Source organism: Amphiprion ocellaris, chromosome 24 (genome assembly GCF_022539595.1).
Source record: "Amphiprion ocellaris isolate individual 3 ecotype Okinawa chromosome 24, ASM2253959v1, whole genome shotgun sequence".
NCBI lineage: Eukaryota > Metazoa > Chordata > Actinopteri > Pomacentridae > Amphiprion > Amphiprion ocellaris.
The window spans coordinates 10,406,119-10,431,698 of NC_072789.1; the positions used below are offsets into that span (position 1 = coordinate 10,406,119).

General features: G+C 39.1%; 1 protein-coding gene across 1 annotated transcript in view; it reads left to right on the forward strand.

Moving 5' to 3' along the window:
- cckbra (cholecystokinin B receptor a) overlaps positions 1–25,580 on the forward strand; it is a 44,463-nt gene that overhangs the window by 9,699 nt on the left and 9,184 nt on the right. The window contains exons 2-3 of the mRNA XM_023267185.2: positions 6,212–6,460; positions 19,649–19,910. Of these exons, the coding sequence (XP_023122953.1) occupies positions 6,212–6,460; positions 19,649–19,910 (511 nt within the window). The remainder of the gene's footprint in view (positions 1–6,211; positions 6,461–19,648; positions 19,911–25,580) is intronic.

Sequence of the window (25,580 nt, forward strand, 5' to 3'; positions counted from 1 at the left end):
TGTTGTATATCAATATTCCTCCATCGCTGTCAGTAACCACTGAGACAGTTGATGTGCTTTTATGTTGTAAATACTCGGCGGCTATTGGTTAGCAGCAAGCACACTCCTACGAGATTTACATTTAGTCCCATGGGATGCCAGAGCTTTCCTCTACTCTCTAGCTTATGTTTTAATAGGAAACACTGGGATTTTAAATTCACATTAAGATGCACTTGTTTGAATCAGAAAATAGGAACTACAGCTGCATGCAGAAGAACTTAAATTAGTGCAGGGCAGATTAGTTCAGTAATTGACCAACATTATGTTAATTAACTAATTTAATGCTCAATAAATATGCTAAGTCATTCATGAAAGCAAGTCTGGCAAACGTTTACTGAAAATTCATTCTGGAAAAGTCTTAACTTTTGACTTATTTAACTTTTGCCAGAGTTTAACTGCACTGGCAACTTTCTCTCCTTCATATTTATGTAAATTGACCATCTCAGAATATGGACTCTTGAAGGTGCCTCTTGAGAGATTGCGAATTTTCCCTCATTTCTGAAAATTGGCGAATCAAATAATCAGATAAGTAATTACAATAACGGTGAGCTGCAGCTTAAATGTTAGAGTTTTAAAACATATGTTGACAGCTTGTTTGTAATACTTATTGTTGCTGACAGCCCGAAGTTCAGAATTCATTTTCTGACTCGTATCTGCTACTTGTCAGGTTCATTTCCAAGCGGCTCTCTGCTCACTTTTAATTAGGAGGAATATGAGAATTGGACCGAGCTGAAAGTAATTTCTAACAATCTGTAACATTTCATCATCTCACAGGGGCTTTGGATGAAACCCAGCCTCGTGGCAAGGTTGTGATTAAAAGGATGGTTCAGAAGGGCAGCTCTTTTTCTGAAACATCACCTCTAAGTTCATTACTGATGATTAGTTTTGATCATTGTAACAATTTATTCATGATGAGATGGAGCCCTTTTGCTCCACAGCCCCAATAAATGACAGCGCTTCTCGCTGACCTGCTGTGCCTGTGAAGTTGTACTGAATCTAAAGATAAGGCAAAGTGAAGTGATGTGCTGAAACTTCAATGAACCCTGTGGAGAAACATAATTACTGTTTGTAGTGCACAGGAAATAGGACGGGCAGAGCAAATAGAGCAAGCAAGGGTTAAATTAACAACCACGACTCTAACAGAGGCAGCATCTCTCAGCTATGGTTCAAAACTAAAACGTTCCATGTGAACAACTTTTGCTGCATATGAGCATCTCAGAGGTGAACGGCTTCCTTTATCTGTGATGTATTTATAGATTCCTGTGAATTTGAACACAGCTGTCATGCTTGAGGGAGTCAAAGGAAGCAAAGCGAACTGTCCTGCAGTCATTAGGCTCGAGGGAGCCAACATACCGCTGGTGCTCAATGAATAGATAATTCCATTTTCACTCGGCTGGACTGCAAAAACTCTAACACAATAGCTGCTACTGAGCCAGTAGGAGCTCCCTGCTTGGTGCTGGAATTCTCACAAGACAGCCAAGTGCTGATTATGTATGTCTCAAATGTGTCCATTGTGTAGATCCAACCCTCGTCAGCTGCATCTTTCAGGGACTGAAATGCAGCCGATGTTTCCTACATGAGTTTGGACATGATGTCAGTCTTCAGCTGATGAAACTGCTCTCTAAACGCTGTCAGAGGATTTCAAAAGAATAATTCATATTTGTAGTTGAGGGGAACAATGTATCTCAGGTTGCACAGATGGTTAGCATGCATTCTGCAGTGTCCTGACTTCTAATCCAGAGTCCACCTGATTTTATCTTGCTGTTTGGTTCCTGTGCAGTTTTTCCAGTGAAAGTAAAATTTTAATTAAAAAAATTGATAAAATTGATATCAGCTCTTACACTTCCTCATCATTTTTAGATTTATTTTAGACAAACTGCAGTTCTTTTCCTAACGGTACATTTTCCTATTTACGTTACTGAACTTTACTGTGGATTAGTTTTGCACTTCCGTGGAAACTCAAGAAAAACTGCAAGTTGTAAAACCAATTAAATGTGAGGTTCAGTCACACAAACAGCATCAAAGTGGCAACACACAGAAGATTATATCACAGACTACGCATGCAGCACAAACTCAAATATTAATACCAGTTAATAAAGTAATAATACCACTAGGTGTCACGTTATACCACTATTGAAGATATTCATGATTCTTTAAAAAAAAAAAACTAAATACTGACATGTTAATAATACACGTGATAATATCATAAATAGCAAGAAAAGCAGTCAGAGAGTGCAGTACTCCGCCGAAGCTGCTCAGTCGTATTGTTTCCAATGGATGAAATAATTTTTAAAAATTTGTGGCACACGGTGATCGATTTGTAGCAGGATCGCAGTCATGTGATCGTCAGCAGGCAGCTAACGTAGCGTTCACTTGTTGTCAGTAGCCACTACGATCACAAGTCACAATAACAGGACAAGTCCAGTCAAGTCCCCACTATTTTAACGATTCATTTGTTCCAACCTCCATCAAATTCCTGAACAATGCTGCTTGAGACCGAAGATTGTGCAATCATTTTTTATAGTGTTTTTACTGTGGTGATTTTTATTATGGTGTATGTATGTGTTATGTCATGGGATATGTGCAATACTGTTACGTAATTGTTGTTGAGATGGCATTTATGGCACAGTTGGTTGCTGAGTCCAAGACAAATTTCCCCAAGTGGGACAATAAAGTATATTGTATTGTATTTATATAACAATTTTGAAACAGCTGTTGAATGTTTTCCAGCATAGACATGAGAATGCCTTTGTGAATTCACCAAACTAGTTTAAATATTCAGGTTTAAACTCTACAGTTTTATTTCTGATGTAAAATTAGTATTATCAGTAAAAACCCTCCAAAACAGTTACATAATGCAAATTTACCTGACTAAGATGAATAATAATTTTAAGACCATACATTATTATAAAAATACAAATTACCCTCATTAACTTTAATGTTAAGGTTTAGAACCGAGAACATTATATACATTAATAAATTACCTGATTCATTTAAAAATGTATGTTTAGATCCTTAGAAATATACAGGGAAAATACATTGAATTTAAAGACAGCATGTGAGCAAACATACTGGGGACAGTGGACAAAAAGAGACCTCCAGCAGCACCAGGCTCAGGAAGGCAGCAGTCTGCTCCCATGGTTGGGGTGAGGTAAAGGGGAAAATTTTTTTAAAAAAGTAAAGGACAGCTGAGACAATCAGACATGACAGCAGGTCAGATCTACTTTCTGATCCGTTTTCTTCATATTTTATGGGTATCTAGACATACTGAGGATTGCATTTATGTTCAAAAACTATGAAAAATTTGGATATTTTTTTTAATCATTTGGCCACTTAAATTTTTGAATCTTGTATTAAGATCATGAAATCAAATGATAAATCATCTCAATAGTGTGTCATAAAAAAAAAATTCAAGCATTAAAATTCAAGCTGAGCCACTATGTGGGAGGTCGAGATGAAATTATGAAAATAAAAATAGCCTGCTACTGAATCATTAACAAGTTATTTATTTGGCACAGCATCAATGTGGTGCACAGATGCATTTTAAAGCCCACATGTCCTGTGCGTGTCCGTCCTCCACTCCTCATGAGCAGTGCTGCCTCTAAGGTGATGTGTGGCGCTCCGTCTGCAGGCTCTGCTGCAGACCTTTAGACTTCTCTCCGTCTTTAATCAGAGGACTCAGTCAGTGCTGCACATGGCCGGCCGCGACCTTGTCCTGTCAGATAGTCTCATTTTCAAACAGACTCGCTGTGACAGGTCAGTGTGTGAGTGAAGGGAGCATCCCAGAAGCCCTCCGGCTGGGCCGTCCTGCTGCCCCGATGCTCAGCTGTGTGGCAGCGTTGAAAGAAGGAAGTCTTACAAAACACTTCCTGTAGACGACTGTTCCATTCCTCATCTGTCAGGTGAAACCCAATCACGTGTCTCGCTGTGCTCATTTTGCACCTCGCTGTGGCTGTCCCGAAGCTGTGCTCATTTTGGATCTTTTTGTGGCACCTTGGCCTGACCAATTGCACATTTTTGTAGTCTCCCTGCATCTCCCTGTTGTTGCTTTGTGTGTCTTTAGAGTCATTTTGCATCTTTTGCTATCATTTTTGTCTGTTTGTCGTCTTTATGCATCTATCTGTTGACACTGATGTGTCTTTATACTCATTTAGGAGATTTCGTAGTAACTTTGCATCTTTCTGTTGTCATTTTACATCTTTTGTGGTAATTTTACATCTTTTTCTTTCCATTTTAATTTTTTGTAGTAATTTTGCATCTTTCTGTTGTCATTTAAAATTTTTGTAGTAATTTTGAAACTTTTTGTTGCCATTTTAATTTTTTTGTATTAATTTTGCATCTTTTTGTCATTTTATTTCGTTGTAGCAATTATGCATCTTTTTGTTGTCATTTTATTTTGTTGTAGTAATTTTGCATCTTTTTGTTGACATTTTAGTATTTTTGTAGTAATTTTGCATCTTTTTTGACATTTTAAATTTTGTAGTAATTTTGCGTTTTTTTGCTGTCATTTTAAATTTTTTGTAGTAATTTTGCATCTTTTTGTTGTCAATTAAATTTTTTCATAGCAATTTTGCATCTTTTTGTCATTTTATTTTTTGTAGTAATTTTGCATCTTTTTGTTGTCATTTTAAATATTTTTGTAGTAATTTTGCATCTTTTTGTTTAAATGTAGTCTCCGTCGTCATTTTGTCTCGAACCCTTTTATTTCTTTTATGTTGTCATTCATTATTTCGGTGTAATTTTGTGTCCCTTTGTAGTCATTTTGTATCTTTATGTTGACATTTTGTGTCTTCGTAGTCGTTTTACATCTTTTTAATATTTTGCACTTGTCATTTTTCATAATTTTGTTGTTATTTTGCCTATTTTTGTTCACATTTTGTCACTTTGTCGTGATTTTGTTTCTTTTCATTCTCAGTTTAGCTCTTTGTAGCCATTTTCCATATTTTGTGGTCAGTTTCCATCCTTTTCTAACAATTTCATGGTTATTTGTTGTAATTTTGAATGTTTTTGTAGCAACATTGTATCTTTTTGTTGTCACATTGCATCTTTTGCTGTCATTTTTGTCTCTATATAGTCATTTGTCTGTGTAGTCATTGTATCTCTCTTTGTCATTTGCATAATTTCGGTGTCATTTTTGCCTCTTTATAGTCATTTTATGTCATTTTGTGTTTCATCTGTGTAGACGTGTCACTTCATACAAACACTCTGATCCACATCTGTCAGTCAAACCTGTTCAGTAGCCCATCCATGATATTAATAATCCAACTGTCTACATATTCAGCTGTTTACTGACTCTAGTAGGGAGGCACCAGTCGTGGACGGTCAGATTCTAGCAGAGGGTCATGCCACCCTTGCCCACTTCTCTGCATGTTTCTACAACAACTATTTAAATCACTTAACTCATCTGAATGAAAGCACAAGAGAAAGATGTCAGTGTTGTGAATAATAAAAGAACTATATGATCTTGTTTTTCCATTTATGTTGTCTTCCCAAGTGAACCACCTGATGCAGTCTGCTCAGCACTGATGATGTTTGCCTTCGTCTTTCTCTCACAAATTATTACAATTATTGCTTTTGCTCACGGGGCGAGCAGAAAAATATTGACACTAGAACAATTTAAGATGTTGATTATGCCAAGTTATTCTGTCTTGTAATAGACTTTGGTGTTGTTTATGTGCTAAGAGTCTTATTTCCCAGGTGAACAACCGGATTTAATCTTCATGTAGCCATCTTTTATTTTTTCTTCTCCATCTTTTCATTTTGTTATTCCATGTGTCAGTCTATAAGGGTTTGCCTAACAGAGTCCAAAAAATTGTTTACATTTGCATACAGATGAAGAAAATGTTTAGGGATTAATTTAGTAGTTAGAATCTGGAAGTACTTTGTCACCCAGCAAGTTCAATTAATGCACCGATCTTCATCTTGTGCCTTTTATTTGTTCCTCCACTTCCACTTGTTTATTACTGTTGCCAGTAAGTAACACTATACGTCTCTTCCCCTCTCATGCCTACAAGATAAAGCACCTACAGTCGCACAGATTTTATTGAAACAAGTGGATATTTTCTATTTGAGCAGACAGACAACATTTATTGTGTGTCTGGTAATTCACTTGTGCCAACATGCTTCCTTTCTATGACTGATAGTACTGTCCGTCTGTCTGTGTCCCTGTCAGAGATGGACTCGCTGCGTATCCTGCTCTACTCGCTCATCTTCCTGCTCAGCGTCTTTGGCAACCTGCTGATCATCGTGGTCCTGATGCTGAACAAGCGCATGCGGACCGTCACAAACTCCTTCCTGCTATCGCTGGCGGTCAGCGACCTGATGATGGCCATCTTCTGCATGCCCTTCACCCTCATCCCCAACATCCTGGAAAACTTCATCTTCGGAGCCGCCATGTGCAAGATTGTCACTTACTTAATGGGTGAGCACGAAATGTTTCATTTCAAACCTGAGCTGAACTGCATCACTGTAGTGTTCAGTCAATTCAAACAGCTGTTTCATGTGTTTTTAAAAGTCCCTATCCAACGACTAAAGCCCTAAAACACTCTCTGTATATCAAAGGTTATTCCATTAAAAAAAAAAATTCCCTCCCTTAAAATGATGTAACGCTACACGGCTGCTCGAGCACACCAGCTCACCTACGACTCTGCTCAGACCCTATAAAATACACTACACGACGGTAAGTTGTATTATTGGAGAAATTCAGCCACACATGTTCAAACTGAGAGCTGATTCTAGAGAAGAATAATGATAACAGGATTGGTTCTTTATCCTATATCTCATATAGGATAAAGGATATGGAAGCACCAATATATATACATATATATATATACACATATATATATATATATATATATACATATATATATATATATATATATATATACATATATATATATACATATACACACACACATATATATATATATATATATATATATATATATATATATATATTACAATGACTGCATGAGCCCAATAAGGTGGTTAAGTATTGCACAAGAAAGACAAGAGTGTTCAGATATTGCATTCGGAGGAACAATACCAAAAATGCTGAACAGAGCTCACAGAAACAAGAGGGAGATCAAATGTCCCTGATCATTTGCTACATAAGCTGGTCATTCAGTAACAGGGCCAGTATGAGTTTGTATAATTTAACATAAAAACCTGGCGTTTCATTGCATCTGGCAGCTGATCAGACAGTGCACTCCAGACCTAACAAAGGCCCGTCTTGCGGAGAGGCTTTTCTCTGGGCTTCGTTCTGCCTGTCAGAGGGTAACCATCATGCTGAAAGTGCTCGAACAGTCACACGTCTTAGGGAGTGTGACTTAGCGATGAGCTGGCTTCTATCAGGCCAGAGTCAAGGTGCCACGTGAGGCCTGAGTCGGACCGAAGCACAAGAGACGACAAAGAGACCGAGATCCGCTGCAGTAGTTCATCTCTCTGCTTCACTTTAAAGGTTCAATGGCTGAGAGGAGCTATCGAACAATGAGGTTCACAATCCTATTATTGTCTAAGAAATGTGATGCACCATCTGTGAGAACAGGCCTGCCAAATCTCTTCTTCAATTACTGGGGTCTCTGAGCTGTGATATGGGGGAGGAGGGGAGAAATTTTAGTTTTTTTGCCTGCTTTGTATTGTTTTATGCTTATCGTTTTAGCCGAGGTTATCCCTGCAGAGCAGTTGGACTGATAATGAATGACTGGAGTAATGAGTCACTTAACCGCTGGAATACTGACCTTTTATGAAGTTGAGAATAATGACCAGGACGTCCTCCACTGCAGATGTGATAAAATGTTCCTCCCTGACAGCAGCTACCTAAAAACCGCCATAACATTTCATTTTCTTGGCACCACACTGCACAACGAAATGTTTCATTATTATATATCTGAGCATTCTTTTGCTCCCGTCACTTTTTTCCCTCACTGTGACTCATTTTTCACTGCAATATGAAGTCCTGCACCTCTAAGGAAACAGTACAACCATGGATAAAACTCAAAAATGACTTCTATGAGGAATGACACCATTATAATGCCATAAATCTATTTTAAAAAGTCTTTAAAATATTAAAGTTGATTCCATACTTTATAAAAATGTGGGAAAAAATGAACTTACCGACATGTACAATATTTAAAGTTTCCACTAGTGTTATCAGTACTGCAATAAATAAAATATCTACATACAATAGATATTTTATTACTTATATAAAACATTTTTCAATCCTCGTCTTCTTAGTTCAGCCTGTTGGTAACAGCTGAGTCACTAATGGCTTCTTAGTGGTGCAAAGAAGCACAGAATTTTTGGATTTTTACAGAATCCGGTGCAAACAAATTATTTTTGGTAATTTTTAAAAAATGGGACATGTATAATACAGCGAGTTTAATGAAATCTAATGATTTTAAGCTAAGATCTTATTAATTGTCCTGACTGAACATGGTTAGTGCAATTTTAGGAATGACTGAAAAGATGAAAGCATTTTGTTTTTACAGCATCTGGAAACATTTTGGGAATTTATTTTTTAAGAAAATATGACTTCAACTCAAATCGTTAAACTATGAACAAAGACCTATATAAGACAATAATCTCAATAAAATGTACATCATAAGAGGTCGCTGTTAACATTAAAATTACCACCTGTAGAGACAAAGATAAAGCGGTTGATTTTAAAGTGAGGTGGTTAAATTTAGATGAAACATTCTTTGTCCTCGCATTTATTAAAAATGGGTCATTAAAATTTCGGAATAATTATGGACATTTACTGAAATTACCCCTTTTATCGTGATAAAATGTTCAGCTATATTACCAAGCCCTGGTCTATATATAGCAACACTATAGGAGCAACTTCCTCCTTTCTAAGCTCTCAAGGTCTTTATTTCCTTTTGCGTGTCAAAGTTCACTAAAGTGTAATGCTTCACTGATTTCCTGTATTTTCCTGTCCCAAACTCCCTTTAATGTGGCGCTAGTGATAGTCCTAGCGGTGTTGTGTGCTTTGGGATTTCCTGGATGAGTTCACGCTGCTTCTGTCACAGCAGATCTGCTCTCTCATGTGAGGATGCTTCGGTGTGTTAGTAACATGACTGAAATGCATTGTTTTATTGCCCAACAGCCTCATGAGGAGGAAGCAGTGAAAATCAGAAAATAAGGGCATATGTTGGGAGACGGCCAGAGGAAAGACTCCAGAGCTCAGCTTTGAAACAGCACAACCAGCGAAGGAGCTTTATTCATGAACTCTTGGCTGGAATCATCTCAGAAATGGTGCCGCTTTTTGTCGGCGTTTCCTACAGTCCCGGTTTGTGTGGCTCAAAACGTGAGCTGTAGTTTCTTATATTCTGCGTGTAAATTTTTGAGGTTCCTCAGATGTTTTTTTTCTACATCTGTCGCCTTCTGACGGCCCTGAGCTTCTATCTGGGTCATTCTAACTCACCAAACCTCCCAGTTCATGTCATGGATCTGCTTCAATGTGATCACGTGGAAATCTGTCAAACGTTCCACTTTTGTGCAGCTTCTACGTTTTCACTTTTTGCTGACAGTGTTAAGTGAAAGAAATGCTTGTTTACAGTGTAATGACTACATGAACGAGAGCCATAACATCTCTAAATGTTTTAGACATGATTGATTGATTTCTTTATTTTCGTGTCATGCACACAAGCGTGCCCAACCCTCATGGGTTTACAAGACACCAATATACTCGCATTGCAGCAACACATCCAAAACACACACTATTCTGCTGCTCAGTCCTTAAACAAAATATGTTGCCTTTTATCCCAGCCCTGGCAAAGAAATTCTGTCATGAAAAAGGTTCCTCTTCTAAAACGTAACTCTAATTTTTCATGGTCATCCAACCAAAAGTAATCAAAATAAACAGAGGACATCTTACTGAAAAGTACCTCTCTTACATCTTTGTATACAGGGCAATAAAACATAAAATGAACCTCATTCTCAACTTCACTTAAATTACACAGCAAACAAAGTCTGTGCTTCTCTGGAGTAGCATTAAACCTCCCATCTCTAAAGTGTAGCTGTGCACACAGGGATGTCTCTGTCTTTTACTTACATCTGCAGTAAATATTAACCACTATGGCCTCCTTAACATGAAGAATGACTGCCTTTTCATAAATATAAAAAGGCAATAAATCCACTGAATGTACTATTAGAACCTGAGAAAAGTAAAAAATATTTTCAAATAATTATCAAATGATGATTTGATAATATAACACCTTTCAATTTGTTGTATAACTGCAACTAACATTAAGACTTTCGATTGGGTAAAAAATTATGAATTTACTTGATTCACTCACTGCTGCAAAGTACTCAAAAAATTGTGTTTTTGTGGCTGTTGAGGACAGATTTCAACCCAATCCTGTGAAAAATAAATGATAAATGAGGCTCAGAGGGAATCAAAAAAATGATGAAAGTTCACTCACAGGATCAAACTTTAAAAATTCACAACTGAAGCCCTATTTGCACGGTACTAGTACTACTTGGAGACATCTAGTCATCTTAATCATGGGTCGTGGGTCTCAAATGTAAAAATTCCACCACAAATTACCGACTATATTCCTGTACGAACCAGCATTTTGGTTGTCTCTGCACCTTTCTTGTGCCTTTTCCCATGTTTATAAGAATTGTGGAGGCTGCACTTGCAATTAGAAATGAAAGTTTGGTGCATTTTGTGTGCCAATTCTGGAGCCTCATGTTGCTACTGTGCGTGGAAATCTTTATACAAAGAAGCAAAATCTCTAAAGATTGGAAGGATGGATCTTTTTGTATTATAACAGCCTCAGCAGTTATGTGGTTGCTTGCATAAGGTTAAATAAAACAGACTTTGCCTGTTCTGTGCGAAGAATCTGGCCTGAAACACACAAGGTCTACAGGTAATACTAATCCCGTGCAAACAGTGCATTAAAAAATACTAGAAGTAAAGTTTTAGGATTTTGAAAAACCACACAAATCTAATTCATCAATGTTTTCACCAAGAAGGTTTGAGTTGGCACCTTTCAACCAGTTGTGCTGAATAACTTCTTCAACTGGGATTCTTAATTAGCAGCATTAGTGTTCGTCTCACCGAATCATTTTGGAGAAAAATATCACATCGATGCTCTTCTGCAAACATTAGCATCCGCATGGACAGACCAGAATCAGTCAAACCTCCTGTGAGTGTCTGATTGGAGCCTCTCCTGAGCAGGATCGTCTATCAGCCAAACCTAATCAATAGCCAGGATCATTGCGACTATCCTCACCCATTGATTTTGTGGCGAACCCGCTCGACAAGCTCATCCATCCTTCGCAAAGTCATCTGTTAGCACGCGACCATTAGCCATATAATGCGGCATCCATCCCTCCAGCGGTGCATTTATCCATGCATGCATTCATCTGCTGCAGCTCGATAATCATGTGAATCATAGCCCCGCTACTGTTTTGGTGGCAGTTATTAGATCGATGTTGTAATATTCTGGGTGTGCGCATGTATGCGGTCCTCAATCACGTTTATGCATCCATGTTTGTGTTCTGGTTGCCGGCCGTATGATGCAATTACAGGCCAACTTACCAGCTCAGCTTCCCCCGAGGTGCACTTTGCATAATGCATGAGAGTTTTGGTTTCACGTGGCTTCCAGCAAACTTATGCAGAAGTGGCTGCGAGGGTATCTGGCACCTGTAACACACTCACTCTAGCTGTCAAGTTTTTATGCCAACGGGCTTTTCAGGGCAGAGAATGAGGTGTGAGCTAAAAATTTATAGTTTCAGCTGAGGAATGCTGATTGTCTCTCCCAGGTTGAGGTGTGCATCATCAAACTTCCCAGCTTTGCTCAAACGCCAGTTATCAGGCAGACTACTGCGAGAACAGGCTTGACTCCGCTTTAATGAACAAGAAAAAGGATTAGAGCGTGTTCGTTTCGGGCAGAGAACATACAGCGCAGGGGGAAAATGTGAGCATTTGGCTCAGTTAGTTGACTCGTAATTTACTTGTCAGCACCTTGTCCAGAATCACAACAGAATCTCTTCTCCTCAAGCATTAGCCTCACAATCCTGCCAAGTTTCAGGCAGCGAGGCTTTGATCTGCACGCCTGTCTGAAACCGCAACCAGAATGGACGTAGAAAGGCAATAACTAAGACACATGAGGCACGTATGCAATGGGAAAGTGTCTTCTCTGTTTAATACACCGACTGAAAATGTAGCAATATCAGCCTCGGTATTATGGAGGAGATGACTGGAGTTTATTGCCTGGAATTTAAATGTAATATGAAAAAAATAAGAGTGCGGTTGATGGGTTTCAGTGGTCGTTAAGCATTTTAGCAAGTTAGTATTCAAATAGAGGGGGAAATGCAGCCTTATTGTTAATGCACTGCCAAATGCACATACAGTATTAATGCACAGGAGATTATGATCTGCACACAGTGGATGCAGTCCATTTTAACGTGGCTTCTACTACGACAGTAATTCTAGTTTTACTTCATAGTTCTTCGTTTGAGGTTAAACATATTGGTCAATCAGTCGAGTTGATCTCAGATCAGTATCGTCTCCCATGGCCGTGATAAAACTGATGGTCCAGTGCCCCTGGACTGTAATGTTGAAAGGGCTGATCACGGACAAGAATCTAATCCTCCAAACCAGAAGGATGGTGGTCTGCTCAGCTTTTCTCTGTGCTGTCTGTGTAGCTGCAACTGTGTCATCAATTTAAATCAGGGGAGTATCAGTGCTGTACATCACCTCAAAGTGCACTTTCCCTCTGCATGGATCTACACAACCTCTCAGCTATCAGTCTTTCTGAGTGTAGAGTTTGAAAACATCACTCATTTCAATCTCTATTTCACACATTCTTCACTCTCTAATGGTGCTCGAGCTGCTTCTCTTCATGTATTCATCCACTACAGGCCTGCGTTTGTGTATATATGCGTGTATGTTCAGTCAAACAGAAAAAGCTAAATCTACACTTTTTACTTGTAAATATAACTGCATCTTTCTTGTTTTCAGGCTTGATTATCTAACTTCCCGCAGAAAAGTGGATAAATGTGTTAAATATCAATTGCTCCCTTTAAATTTAATTTTATGCAAATGTGTTTTCTTTAATGATATTTTTTCATCCTCAGTTAACCTCAGACAGTTTTCACTGCTTTCTCTCTCCAAACGTCGCTGTTTGTTTTGTAAAAGCGCTACTCATTATTTTTATTGTTCCTTTTGAAAATTCACCTCTTCACGCTGGAAAACAGCAAAAATTCCTACTTCTGTGTGTTCCTCATTTTCACAATCAGTGTATAAGCCGGTGCTGCAGCTGGGCATGACCGCCTTCAAGCATCAACAAAAGAAAACCCCCCGTGTGTGATTTTGGTCCTTCTGTGTCTGTGCTTAGCACTTGAAAGAGACGTGTGGGCGTCAGAGACTTATTGTGCGAGACTTTTTCGGTGCCTGAGCGCTGCTGAGATCTGCATGTGTTCACTGCGCCACCCACTTCCTTCTGCTGAGTCGTAGCTGGAGGTGGATCTGCTGCTTGACCGGTAGTGTGCAACGGTCAAACCAACACTCAGTCATTACTGCGTCACTGAAAGAGGTCAGACGCCCCTTCACGCTTTGTAGCTTGACTTTGCACCCCGAGCCTCCAGACAGGGAAGAAAATCTCAACCCTGCTCTTTCTCATTAACATATATTATATCAAACGTACATATAAAGTAGTGGAAAATGACAACACTAGGGATGTTCTAATCAAGTATTTTTTGCCGCGATCCGAGTCTCAATCCGATAATATACAGATAATACATGATTCAAGTTCATTTAGGTTATTAAAATCTGTTCAGTGTACAGTCATGGACCAAAGTATTGGCACCCCTGGAATTTTTACGGAAAATACACCATTTCTCCCAGAAATTGTTGCAATTACAAATGTTTTTGGTATACATGCGTTTATTTCCTACAGTCCATGACTGTATATGCTTGACAACTGAACAGCTCTGCAAAGGAACTAAATTCTAAGTTGCAAAGCTGCAGGTAGAGCACAGTCTGAAATGTAGTGAGGAGTTCTCTACGCAGCGATGGGCTGCTCATCCACCACCATGAATTCAGTGAACCCTCTTTGTAATCCTTTTTGACCTTGCTGCTGTTTACAGGAAATTTCTCTCCTTTAAAAGCGTCCTTCAGTGTGTGCTGAACTCAGTGTGTTCCTCTGAGTGTTCACTTTGTAGGTGTTGGATCAAATTGGTATTACGGAAGGCAGCTCTGTTACTGCCAGCTCTCATTGCAGATATTGCATTTGTTTTTCCACTTTTCAATATTTTTGATTCTGCAGACTTTTTAGCTGCACCCTGCCAGAAACTGTCTCCAGTCTGGGAGGTGGCAGAAATACATTTTTAAACTGGTTTTCCAACAAACCAAAAGACGAAGCAGAAGAACTGTGTTTTTTTTTTTTTTTAACGATGCCTGTGTGACAGCAAACAACAACGGCAACAAAGAATCCGACTCAGGTTTATGATCAATAAAGTTGAAAAAACTGACATAAAAGATGCCTTGATCGGCCAACATAGTGAGACAAAACTATACATTAGTAAATTTTGTCACTTTTATTATTATTTTTTGTTGGACTGTTGTCTGGGCCTACATCTTGGGAGTGGAAAATTTGGAAATTGTCATAGGCTGCTCAAATATATGAAGTTCAACGGAATACAAGTACTGTGCAATGGGAGTCTGCAGTCTTGTGGCAACATGATGAGTAAATGATGAAGGTTTGCATAGGGAGGGAGGTAAACAACCACCAAGATGGCATGTCAGTACATCAATGTAGCCCCACTGCTAAAAGGGCGGTATATGGGATAGAGAAATGTTCCTTAATGGAAATGTGACCCAGACTGGCACCATTTACTGTTAATAAAAGCAGCAAGCTGTTCACTTTTTTCTTTTCCACTGTTGGACTTAATCCTGTCAGCCCGAAGTGTGTGAAAGCCGTCGATGCTAACAATGAGGTATATTTTAATAGTCTCTTACTGTAAAGTCACAAAAGCCTTATTAATTCCTCAATAGACCCAATAACGCCTCCATCATATGGTCCAGCGATCTCACAGTACATGATGGAAGAAGGAAGGCACAGCTTTTATCTCCTCCTTGTCACCTCGGTCTCTCTCTGATTTCTGTGGGGACGTCCGCTGTTATTGTTCTGGTCAAACAAAAGTGGCAACGGCACAAACAGAAAACAACAGAGCTGAAGAGTCCCAACCAGCACATCCAGAGATGGCACAGCTCTGAAAACTCACCAGAAATAATCCAAACAAGTGTGACTAAACAGAACGGGGGTTGCAAGTTGGAAAGACAAGCAGGACACACACATATAATCGAATAAGGAAGCAGTATAATGTTGCTGTCAAATCAGTTGATTGCATTATACTGTAAACTAATACTAGTCCCACTTTATAAACCTGTATTTACATTTTTGGTAAATTAGCACCATTGAAAGTATACTAAAATAGTTTTGAATAGATCTTCTTTACCAAAACGTACAGACAACTGCAATTGAATTGCTTTGATTCTAAAGGAAAAGTTACATGTTTTTCTTTCCTTTCTAAGGAGACTTCTGAATGTTTGGTTTTTTGTGACAAACGTGTGTTCATGACGTCCCACTGAATCTAAAGATACATGTAGTCAGATATGGCCACGTTACAATTCCACAGAAGCAGTGTGGTTTCCGGTGCAATTTACAGCATAGGGCAATCCGTTATAACATTTTAAAGCTCAGTTTGACTATATGGAGATATCTGTAAGTCAGTTTCGACTGGTCCAAATAATAGCGGTAGATATCCGAGATGCCATTTCAACTAGTCTGAACTGTTGTGTGTGACGCTGCTCATATGAGGCTTCCTGTTGGATCTTGGTCCAACAAAGCAGTGATGGGTAAGATGGTTAGAAAATGACATTAAAAAAAAAAAGCTAATCAGTGAGGAGTTTGTGGAGAACGAGAGCTTTGTTCATCACAGGCTTGTGGTAGAAATGTACTATAAATTCAACTGAGGCTGCCTCCCTTTTAAAGCAACTACAGATATTGGCAACGTCATTTCACCCACTCAAAACTCTAAGTCAGGATGTCTGTAATTACATTTTGACTAGTTATAATCAGTTTAGGGTATCTACAATATTGTTCTGAGTAGTTAAAACCTAGTTAAAGGTATCAGGAATGAGAAACCCCATAGACATGAATGCTTAAAGTGACATAATGTGTAATGAAAGAATGTCGATGTGATTATCTGAAATGTTCTTTTTGACAAGCACAAACTGAATTACAGATATCTGGAATATATATCCGGTCTACTTATGAAATGCTAAAACAGCTTGACATGTGCAGCAACCTTCTGACTACACTGACAAACTTTGTGTTGTTTTTAAAGCACAACTTAAACCCGTCTCCTTCACTTTCACTGCAGTATTCCTCCGTTTGTGTCCCACGCTTTAACTCTCCTTCACCCCACTGGGGAAACACACCTCTCAGCCAAAGACCTGATGCTGAGGACTGTCAGTGAACATGCAACAAGAGTTGGAATATGTAATTACTCTTCTCCATCTCAGTGGCCCAATGGCTTTAGTTTGAAGTAGGATCCTGTCAGGTTCCATGTCAGTGGAGCAGCAATCAAACAAAATTACTCGTCTCGCAAAGAACAGAAAATGCTTTTAATAATAATGCGCAACAGAGTCTCTGCGAACGCCCGTGGAGCAGAAAAGGCATTCAGACTCCTTTTCGTGACGCCGATGTTGTCTTTGTTCTCTAGTATCTGTACAAGTCAGCTCCTTTGTTTTCTTGGCGCAGGAATAAAGCTGCTGCTATCAGACTCCACATCAAATCCCACACTAAATATCTACGCTGCTCTTTCTTCTCTACGTTGCAATCTTGCAATCTTTTTAAAAAATTTTCCAGTCGTCAAATCTATAATAAATCTGTTAACTTTTAGCTCCTGATAAAGTTTATCACAGTTTGCCAAAGAGACGAGCACGAAAACCGTGAACCGAAATAGTTTTTGACTAACCAAGAGCAGCCCACCACTGAAAGGCTTAATGCAGCTCCTGTACACTTAATTGCACCACGCTGGTATAAGAATACGTAATGAAAAGACAGAATGACCCTTGAATTATAATGCAAAGCTACGGCTGAGACAGGATGTGTGCTTCCGTCATGGAGGAACAATGAACGGGGATTAATATGTTGGAGTGAAACGGTGGATGGATGTTGTTGCTTCTCATAGCGATGCAGGAGGATCAGTGTGATGAATTTATTTATTGCTGGGGGCAGCCTGCTTTGTAGCTGTTTGTGGGATGCAGGTATGGGTGTATTAATTCTATTTGTCTCACCCTGACTCACCCTCAAAACACTGAGCTTGCTCCCCCACTGGAGGTTTATGCATATTCATACATGCAAATGCAACTTGGCCTTGGATTGTCTCTGAAGAAATTTAACCCTTATGGAGACAGTATCCTTTAATAATTATTGAGGCTGTAGAGTCTGATTGAGAGAAGATGAATAATACATCATTAAAAAACGTATTTTTGTCTTCCTGATTTGACTGACATGATGGTGATGGAGCCTTTATTTGCCTTTCAACTGGGAGGTTCTTGTGTTTCAAGGTGTATTCTTTCACACCATCTCTTTTGTAAATAACTGTGACTGCTGTGATGTCTCTAAACTGTTGATTTACTCAAAATTTTTCTATTAACAATGGGTCTAGTTTTTCTGATTTGCTTCACTGACACTGCTCTCAGAGCTTAGCCTCAACAGGTTGCTATTTTCAGCACAGAAAGCTCTGATAAATTGAGCAATGTGTAGCGTTTAGGAGCTGAAGAGCCACATATTTCCCTCAGGAGTTAGTGGAGGCCAAAAAAAACAGTAAATATCAGACTGCGGTTTGCTAGGTGGCTAATGTTGCTCCATCTGCTGAATAGCAATCTTTGTGTTCAACAACAAAATCTGAATGCTGTTCACAGCCAGTTTGTTCTGCCTCCAAATCAGAAGTTATTGCAAGCTTTAAGCATTTTTCTGGCAGCTAACATGCACACAAAATACGATCAAAGTCCAGATTACGTTCAGTTGAAAATCCTGCACAAACCTAGAACATGCTCATTGTTTTACTTCCAATGCCAACCAGGGTGGAACAACAGGGGGGTCAGGGCTCATCTTCATAAGCCATGAGCTCCCCTGAAAGCATGATTTATGAAATTTTAGGGGGGGCGTGTAAAATATTGACAGCTTTCTTTTCATGCATGTGGGCGATTCATCACTAATTCACTTTAATAAAGAAACCGGCATGCACGCTGTTTTCACCACTGAAGCATAACGGCACAATATCATTTGCTCACTTTAAAGATCAGAACCTTCCTGATGTCAAAAAAATGAAACAGAAGAACGAACCTCTGTGGTCCTGAAAGCAGGTAGCAGTGGTTATTTTTCATCTGTTTTCTTAATATTTATATTCCTATTAATAGGAATATTGATGAATAAATCAAGTGCTTTACAAATGCTGTATTTGTTGCAAGAAAAGACGAAAATTAGCTCCTTTAATAGCCACAAATTAGTTCAAACATTGATGCCATTATTTAATGAATGTTCAGTTAGCTCTGTAGATTCAGTACTTTTAGCTCGGTGAATCTGAAGCGCAATAATGTCAAAAATCTTTGTTGAAGCTGCTTTAACTTGCGATGTCAGATCAGTAGGACCAGATCAGATTTCCAATTAAGGGGTGTGTCTGTTCCATAAATGACTTCTGCTAAAGATTTTGCTATATTTACAGATCCCTCCTCGATCTTAACTGATCAGAGCAGAAATTAAAGTTTTCTTCAAGCCTTAAAGGACAAGAAGGATTCTCAACCGGGAGCTGATACAGCATCAGCCACAACATTAAAACCATCCATTATTCCATTATCTATACACCGCTTAATCCTCATTGGGGTTGCGGGGAGGCTGGAGTCTATCCCAGCTGACTCAGGGCGAAAGCAGGGGACACCCTGGACAGGTCACCAGTCTATTACAGGGCTACATATACAGACAAACATTCACACGCTCATTCATACCTACGGACAATTTAGAGTTGGCAATTAATCTCAGCATATTTTTGGACTGTGGGAGGAAGCTGGAGAACCCGCAAAAACCCATGCATGCACAGGGAGAACATGCAAACTCCATGCAGAAAGATCCCAGGGACGCGAATCGGGGATCTTCTAGCTGCAAGGCGAAAGTGCTAACCACCAAGCTACTGTGCAGCCCCAACATTCAAACCACATGGCTAAGATTGTGTAAAGTGAAGTCCCCCTTGTGCAACCAAAACCATCCTGACCCTTTCCATGGGGTTTGACAGAATAAAAACTAACATTAAAGTAGCACCCACATTAACGCCAGGACCTGAAGTTTCCCAACAGAATATTACATTGGAACAAGATAATCCCCAATATTCTCTCCACCAATCGGTAGTATATATGTTGTGATTGGTATTTGGCTGTAGAGGCAGACCATCATTCATTTCTGAATTTATTGTCTGTCCATAGATTTCTTGTGTACAAGCAGCGAGGTGCTTGATGATATCACTAGAGGAAATTTTAACTCAAAATACTGGCTCTGTATAGTTTTCTCATCGCCTGTTTTCTGTCCTGCAGGGGTTTCTGTCAGCATCTCCACCTTCAGCCTGGTGGCCATCGCCATCGAGAGGTACAGCGCCATCTGTAACCCGCTGAAGTCCCGGGCGTGGCAGACCCGATCCCACGCTTACCGCGTCATTGCCGCCACCTGGGTGGTGTCGCTGCTAATCATGGTGCCCTATCCGGTGTTCAGCGCCCTCAAGTCTTTCCCAAAGGCCAATGGTACTGTGGGCAACATGTGTCGCCTGGACTGGCCCAGTCAGAAAGCTGAGCAGACCTGGTAGGTGCACTTTTGATTATTTACCAGCAACAAAAGCAACACAAAAACTAAAAATGGAGAAAATCCTCAGACGTTCTTCAGTCCAAACATTTCTCTGATATGACTTTAACGATGTGATGAGGCCTCTTACCTATTTTAAAGCAATTACATGCCTGAATAGACAAACACAGACAGCCTTTGAAAACCAACGTTTCACATGCATGGCATTAATTTGGTAGACGTGTCTCCACAACCACAATAGGGGTAAGTGAGTCAAATATGAATGGATGAGTAAGTGAATGGAATACAGCCTGCTTGGTTTTGCTGGCAAATGTGATAAGAAACTCTGATTTACATCCAGTGTAATCATGCCATTTACATACGTGTTACCAGTAGCTTTATTTTTGAAATGGTGCAATCAGACCTCTTTCTACTGATTGCTCACATCTGGAAGAGAAGTTGCATGCTGACTGGGCCATTTTGGCATTATAGCTCAATTTTCCTACCTTTGGTGCTTCACTGTTCACAGAGCAGTAAAGCCAGTGTTTGCAACTGAGCTACCTAATCAACGTCTTTTACAAACTGCTGGCAAAATATTAACAAGTTATTTTGAGGAATCTGTGCAGCAGATGTAGAACTTATAGGTTTAGCTCACCAGAGTAGCTGTAAAATGGATCTGTACCAGTCATTAATGGTGGGTGACAGAAGGGTTTTCTTTCTTATATCAATACAGCAGTTGTTTCTCCAGTAACAGTTCATGATTTTCCTTGTAGCATGTAGGCTGTGTCGTAAATTTTACAAATATAAATCAGTAACAAGAGAGTGAACGGTAAGGACTTGTCACACCACAGAGAGTCACAGTGAATTACTATACATCCCCATGTCTTTGTGAAATAGGTCATGTTCGAGACATGATGCAGGAAGTGCTTGCAGGGTTAGCAAACTACTCTAGCTGGGGAGCTAATGGCTGACGTACTGCTGTTCGTCAGTCACAATGGCTCTCCAGGCTTGTTTCTATTTTCTCACTTTTTATTTATTCCTCCTTGGTATTTTGTACTCAAGATTGTACATTATTTAAAATAACATCACAGAAAAGAGGGAAAATCATTTTCAGGGTAACCTGCTTGTTGACTGTCTGTTTAAGTCCCCATGAAAGCAAATCAGACGTTTACTCATCAGAGTGTTAATATCGTCAATGAAAACTGCGATGGAAAATAGTCATTGTAATCTATTTATCACAACAAAAATGAAGCCAAAACTATAACAAAGTAGTATTTTAAAACTGGAACTCTCACAAAATATTTTACTCTTTGCCATCAAAGGAATGATGATGTTCAAGACGGACAAATGGGCAAGTGAAGTAATTAATCAAATAATGCTGGATAAGTGCAGTCATTTAGCATCTGTTTCCTGTGATAATTTACGGAAATTTACAATGACTAACTTTGAATGCCGTTTTCTCAAAACCAATTTATTCTCCTACTGAGCCAGAAAGCTCCTTTATTCATGTCTATATTTGGTTTATTCAGAGGGAAAGAAGTCTGATAAATCATTTTACTCCTATAGGGATGCCAAGTTTTTTTTGTGGCTGTTGACTGTCAATTTATAGAGTGAGGAAAAATAGATTTGCAAAATCCCCTCTGTAAAAACCTGTGATTCTAATATGTCAACAAGGTGAAATGGGATTTTTAAATGTGCCTTAAATTTGTGTTTAGGTTCCTGTTCTGGATGTATATAAATCTTGTGACATTTACATATTTAAGCACTACATTTCAGATTTGTGATAGAAAAAGAAGTATTTAAACCCTTTGATGCACAATGTGGGTCAAGAGATACTCAGTTTGCATTGAATTTGGGTCACTTTTGACCCATGTTGTGTATCAAAGGGTTAATGTAAGTAATCAAAAGGGTAAGTTTTGTGATGATACATCATTAAACGTACATGTACTGAGGTACAGTGTGATACATCATCATTTAAAATTTAGTCTTGCTTTAAAGTCTATTTTAAACCAGTGATGCGCGTTGTCCACTACAGTTATATATCTGGTTGGGAGTGAAATTTTAAGAAAAAAAAAATCCCTCAGTTTGATTCATGCATGAAAGAGCAAACTGTATGTTACCGTTCATATACTTTCACCATTTCACCTTGAGGTCACAAACTGCTTTCCTGCTCAGGGAGGAAGAGCCAATCAGAGCAGCTTACTGCTTTTACAGGAAATATATCAATATGGGGACTCCGCTAGTCATTTCATGGGAACTTTAACGAAAGTGAACACTCAGCAGACGGACAGCAAGTTAATGGTTTATTCAGAATACATATTTTGTCCCTTCAACTGTCCCATAACGGAGCCAACAATTCATCTTCTGTGAAAAATGCTAGGAAGTGGTAATTTCACCTGTTGAGGTTTAACTAAATCAAATTTGACATAACTGATTTGCACAAATTTAGATTACCCCTGTGAGCCATTCTACTTATGTCGATTCCATTAAAGTAAAATGATTCTTTTGCACCATTTCACAGCTGTAAATGCTGCTGTGTCCAGGCCTTCAGTCTACCTTCTCTCTCGCCAGACAGAAATATGAGAGGGATAAAAAGTTTAGGTAATGATGGAGAGAAGGCTCCTCAATTCCTGTCATTTTAGGACTGAGTCAGTGGGCAGGTGTCGCAGATGTGGTTACTGAGGGGAAGAATCAAAAATGATTGAGTCATTAGGTAAGAGTTTTATAAGATGAAAAAGGTGAGCAGGCAGCTCCGGGTGAGCCTTAATTAGAGACAGAATAAAATGGATCTGTTTTCAGGCTCAGCCGGGGTCGCACCGAAAGATCGAGGACCTTGGAAAGAAAGTGGAGACTACATCATTAGACCGAGGCACCATAGCTAATGTGTCTGCCGTCAGTATTACCATTCTGCCATCACTTTAAATTAAAGCGATTGTTTCTCTACTCCTGACCGTCGGTGGAGAAAGAGAAACGAGCAAAGCTTAGGGAAAAGGCCAGGGGAGAAACTACCGGATCGCTTTGTGTTACGAAATTCATCCATCCAGCTACATGCACTTTGAGGACCAATAAAAGCTGCTTTGTCATTAAAAACCTCCCCCAACAGATGGAAACGCACTAAAAGACAAGATCTGCTTAGCATTTTGGCGCACAGTACTCAGGGATTTTCATAGATCTGTCCATAAACAAGTTTGTCTCCTGCAGAAATGCACAATTAAAATGAAGGAGAAGCTGAACACGGTAAAACCCTGTACTTCTCACCACTTGACAGCCTTTTGTGGTTTAACACTCTGAAGAATTCTCTTTTCTCTGACTGTCTATCAAGCTCTTAAGCTTCCCTGGGAAGACGAGACAGTGGGAGACCAGTTAATTAGTCTGCTTGCTGAGGAGGAGGATGAGGAAAGTCGAGGCTCAGATGTCAAAAGTTCCCGTGTCACAGACTGCGAGTACCTTTCAAGTTTAAATTCACTGTCACCCATCATTACTATTTTTTAAAATTGCACCAGGGTTGAGGGGTTAAAACTCTGCCTGCTAGGAGATAACACCTTCTTCGTATAATTCTAATGATTTTTCTGGCATGTCTTCTCTCCCCAGAAGCTGAAAAAAAGTTCACGCCCTCCCAACTCAGTTTTTGTCTCTAACAAGAGGGGAAGTTTAATTTTAGTGAAGCACAAAGGCATCAGCAGACTCTTGTGTTTTCCTTCGACATAAATTATATTCTTGATTTTTACACAAAACCAAGCTGCAAATGTACTCTTCAGGATGAATAATCTTATTCATTGAGGCAAATCAACCCACAGTATACTGTATATATACCTTAAGATGACAGATTGCATTAAATCAGACTTCTGATTGGTGCAGGAGTGTTTTTGCTATGCTACCATATCAGAGACAGTCAGAGACAGTCATTTTTGTATAATCAACAAACACGTGGACAAAATTGTTGGTACCCCTCAGTTAATGAAAGAAAAACCCACAATGGTCGCAGAGATAATTTGAATCTGACAAAAGTAATAATAAATAAAAATTCTATGAAAATTAACCAATGAAAATCCGACATTGCTTTTGAACCGTGGTTTAACAGAATTATTTTAAAAAATAAACTCATGAAACAGGCCTGGACAAAAATGATGGTACCCTTAACTTAATATTTTGTTGCACAACCTTTTGAGGCAATCAAACAATTTCTTTAACTGTCAATGAGACTTCTGCACCTCTCAGCAGGTATTTTGAGTTTTTTTTTCACCCAAACCTAGCTTCACAACTGTAGCCCTATAAACATTCTCAACTAAATTTGCAACAGAAATGAAGCACAAAAACCCTTCATTCTTTTTAGTATTTTAGCGATTTGTAGAGCAAAGTTTTGGTTTTGTATTGATAACATCTGACGCCTGGATGTAAAGGGCTAAAACTGCTAAATCATGACTGACTGACATATCTATACATCTTTACTTGTGCTGCTGCAGTTCACTCCCTCCAAACATTAGGTGTGCCTTAGTAGATTGATTCCAGCAGAAAACATCTGGCCTTCCAGCAGATATATAGACTATGTTAATAAAAAAAAATGATTGGCCTCAGTTCAAAGACTAGATGGGATCAGTTCATGCTTATTTCACTTCACACTAAAATTGCCAGCATTTCAATACCACCACAGGGGGCCTTTTTCTCCCTCCTGCTGCAACAGCGTCAGTAATCGCAAAGATGTTATTTGTGAAGCCGTTAAATTGTTCGTTTTCATCTATTTAAAAAAAAAGAAGATTCGACGAAGTAATGACTTTAAATTATATTTGTCGAGTTTAATATTTTACGATTGCCTTAAGCGCTGTCATATATCATTATCTCAAACATATTTTTAAATAAATAAATAAAGGCTACAACAAGCAACTGCATTTAAATGATGTAATTAATGTTGAAGAAGAACATTACGTCAAACTAATTCTGGATAACACCTTGATGCTGGGACAGGGACATCATAATTCCTGGTTATCGTTTTGCTCTGCTCCAGCCAATGTTTCCGACTCTTCATCTCCTCAGCTGTGGTTTGACTACTGAATCTAAACTCTGGACTTTCCATTCTACAGCTACAGTTTTCCTCCTCATCTGCACAAGCAGCCACCAGCGCTGTTCTTCAGCGTTCAATCTTCCCCGGCTCAATATCCCATCCCTGCAACCATGCAATAAATAGTCATCTCTTCTTGCCTCTCAATCTATTAGTCTGGACTATCTATCAGCTGGCTGTAGCTCCTGATATGGTAGCATCGTTTATCAAAAGACATCTAAACAATAAGTTTTGCAAGGTAACTAGGTGTGGTGTGAAGGCTGAGTAAAGCATGTGTCAGCAGCTTTTATGATGCTGAAAAACGAGCTTTCTGAACTTTGAGGTATAAATGAGTGTTTTGGTGTCGTTTCTATCCCACACACCCATATTTCACTAAATGATTTCGTTTCGACAGAGTTACATGCGTTTGCTGACCACATTTCTGGTATCACGCCATCTCTATTAGCATAAAACATAGAAGATGTGACAATGACATCATCCGTCTGATGCTGAATGTTCTCAGCAACCCGTGTGTCAGCAGAAAGGTGTCAAACAGAGATCCCTCAGCATGAGAGATGCTCGTTGGGTAACGTCTGCTTCTCCTGCCATGAAGATCCGGCCTGTGTGTCAATACATCCAATGCAAAGAGGGATCTT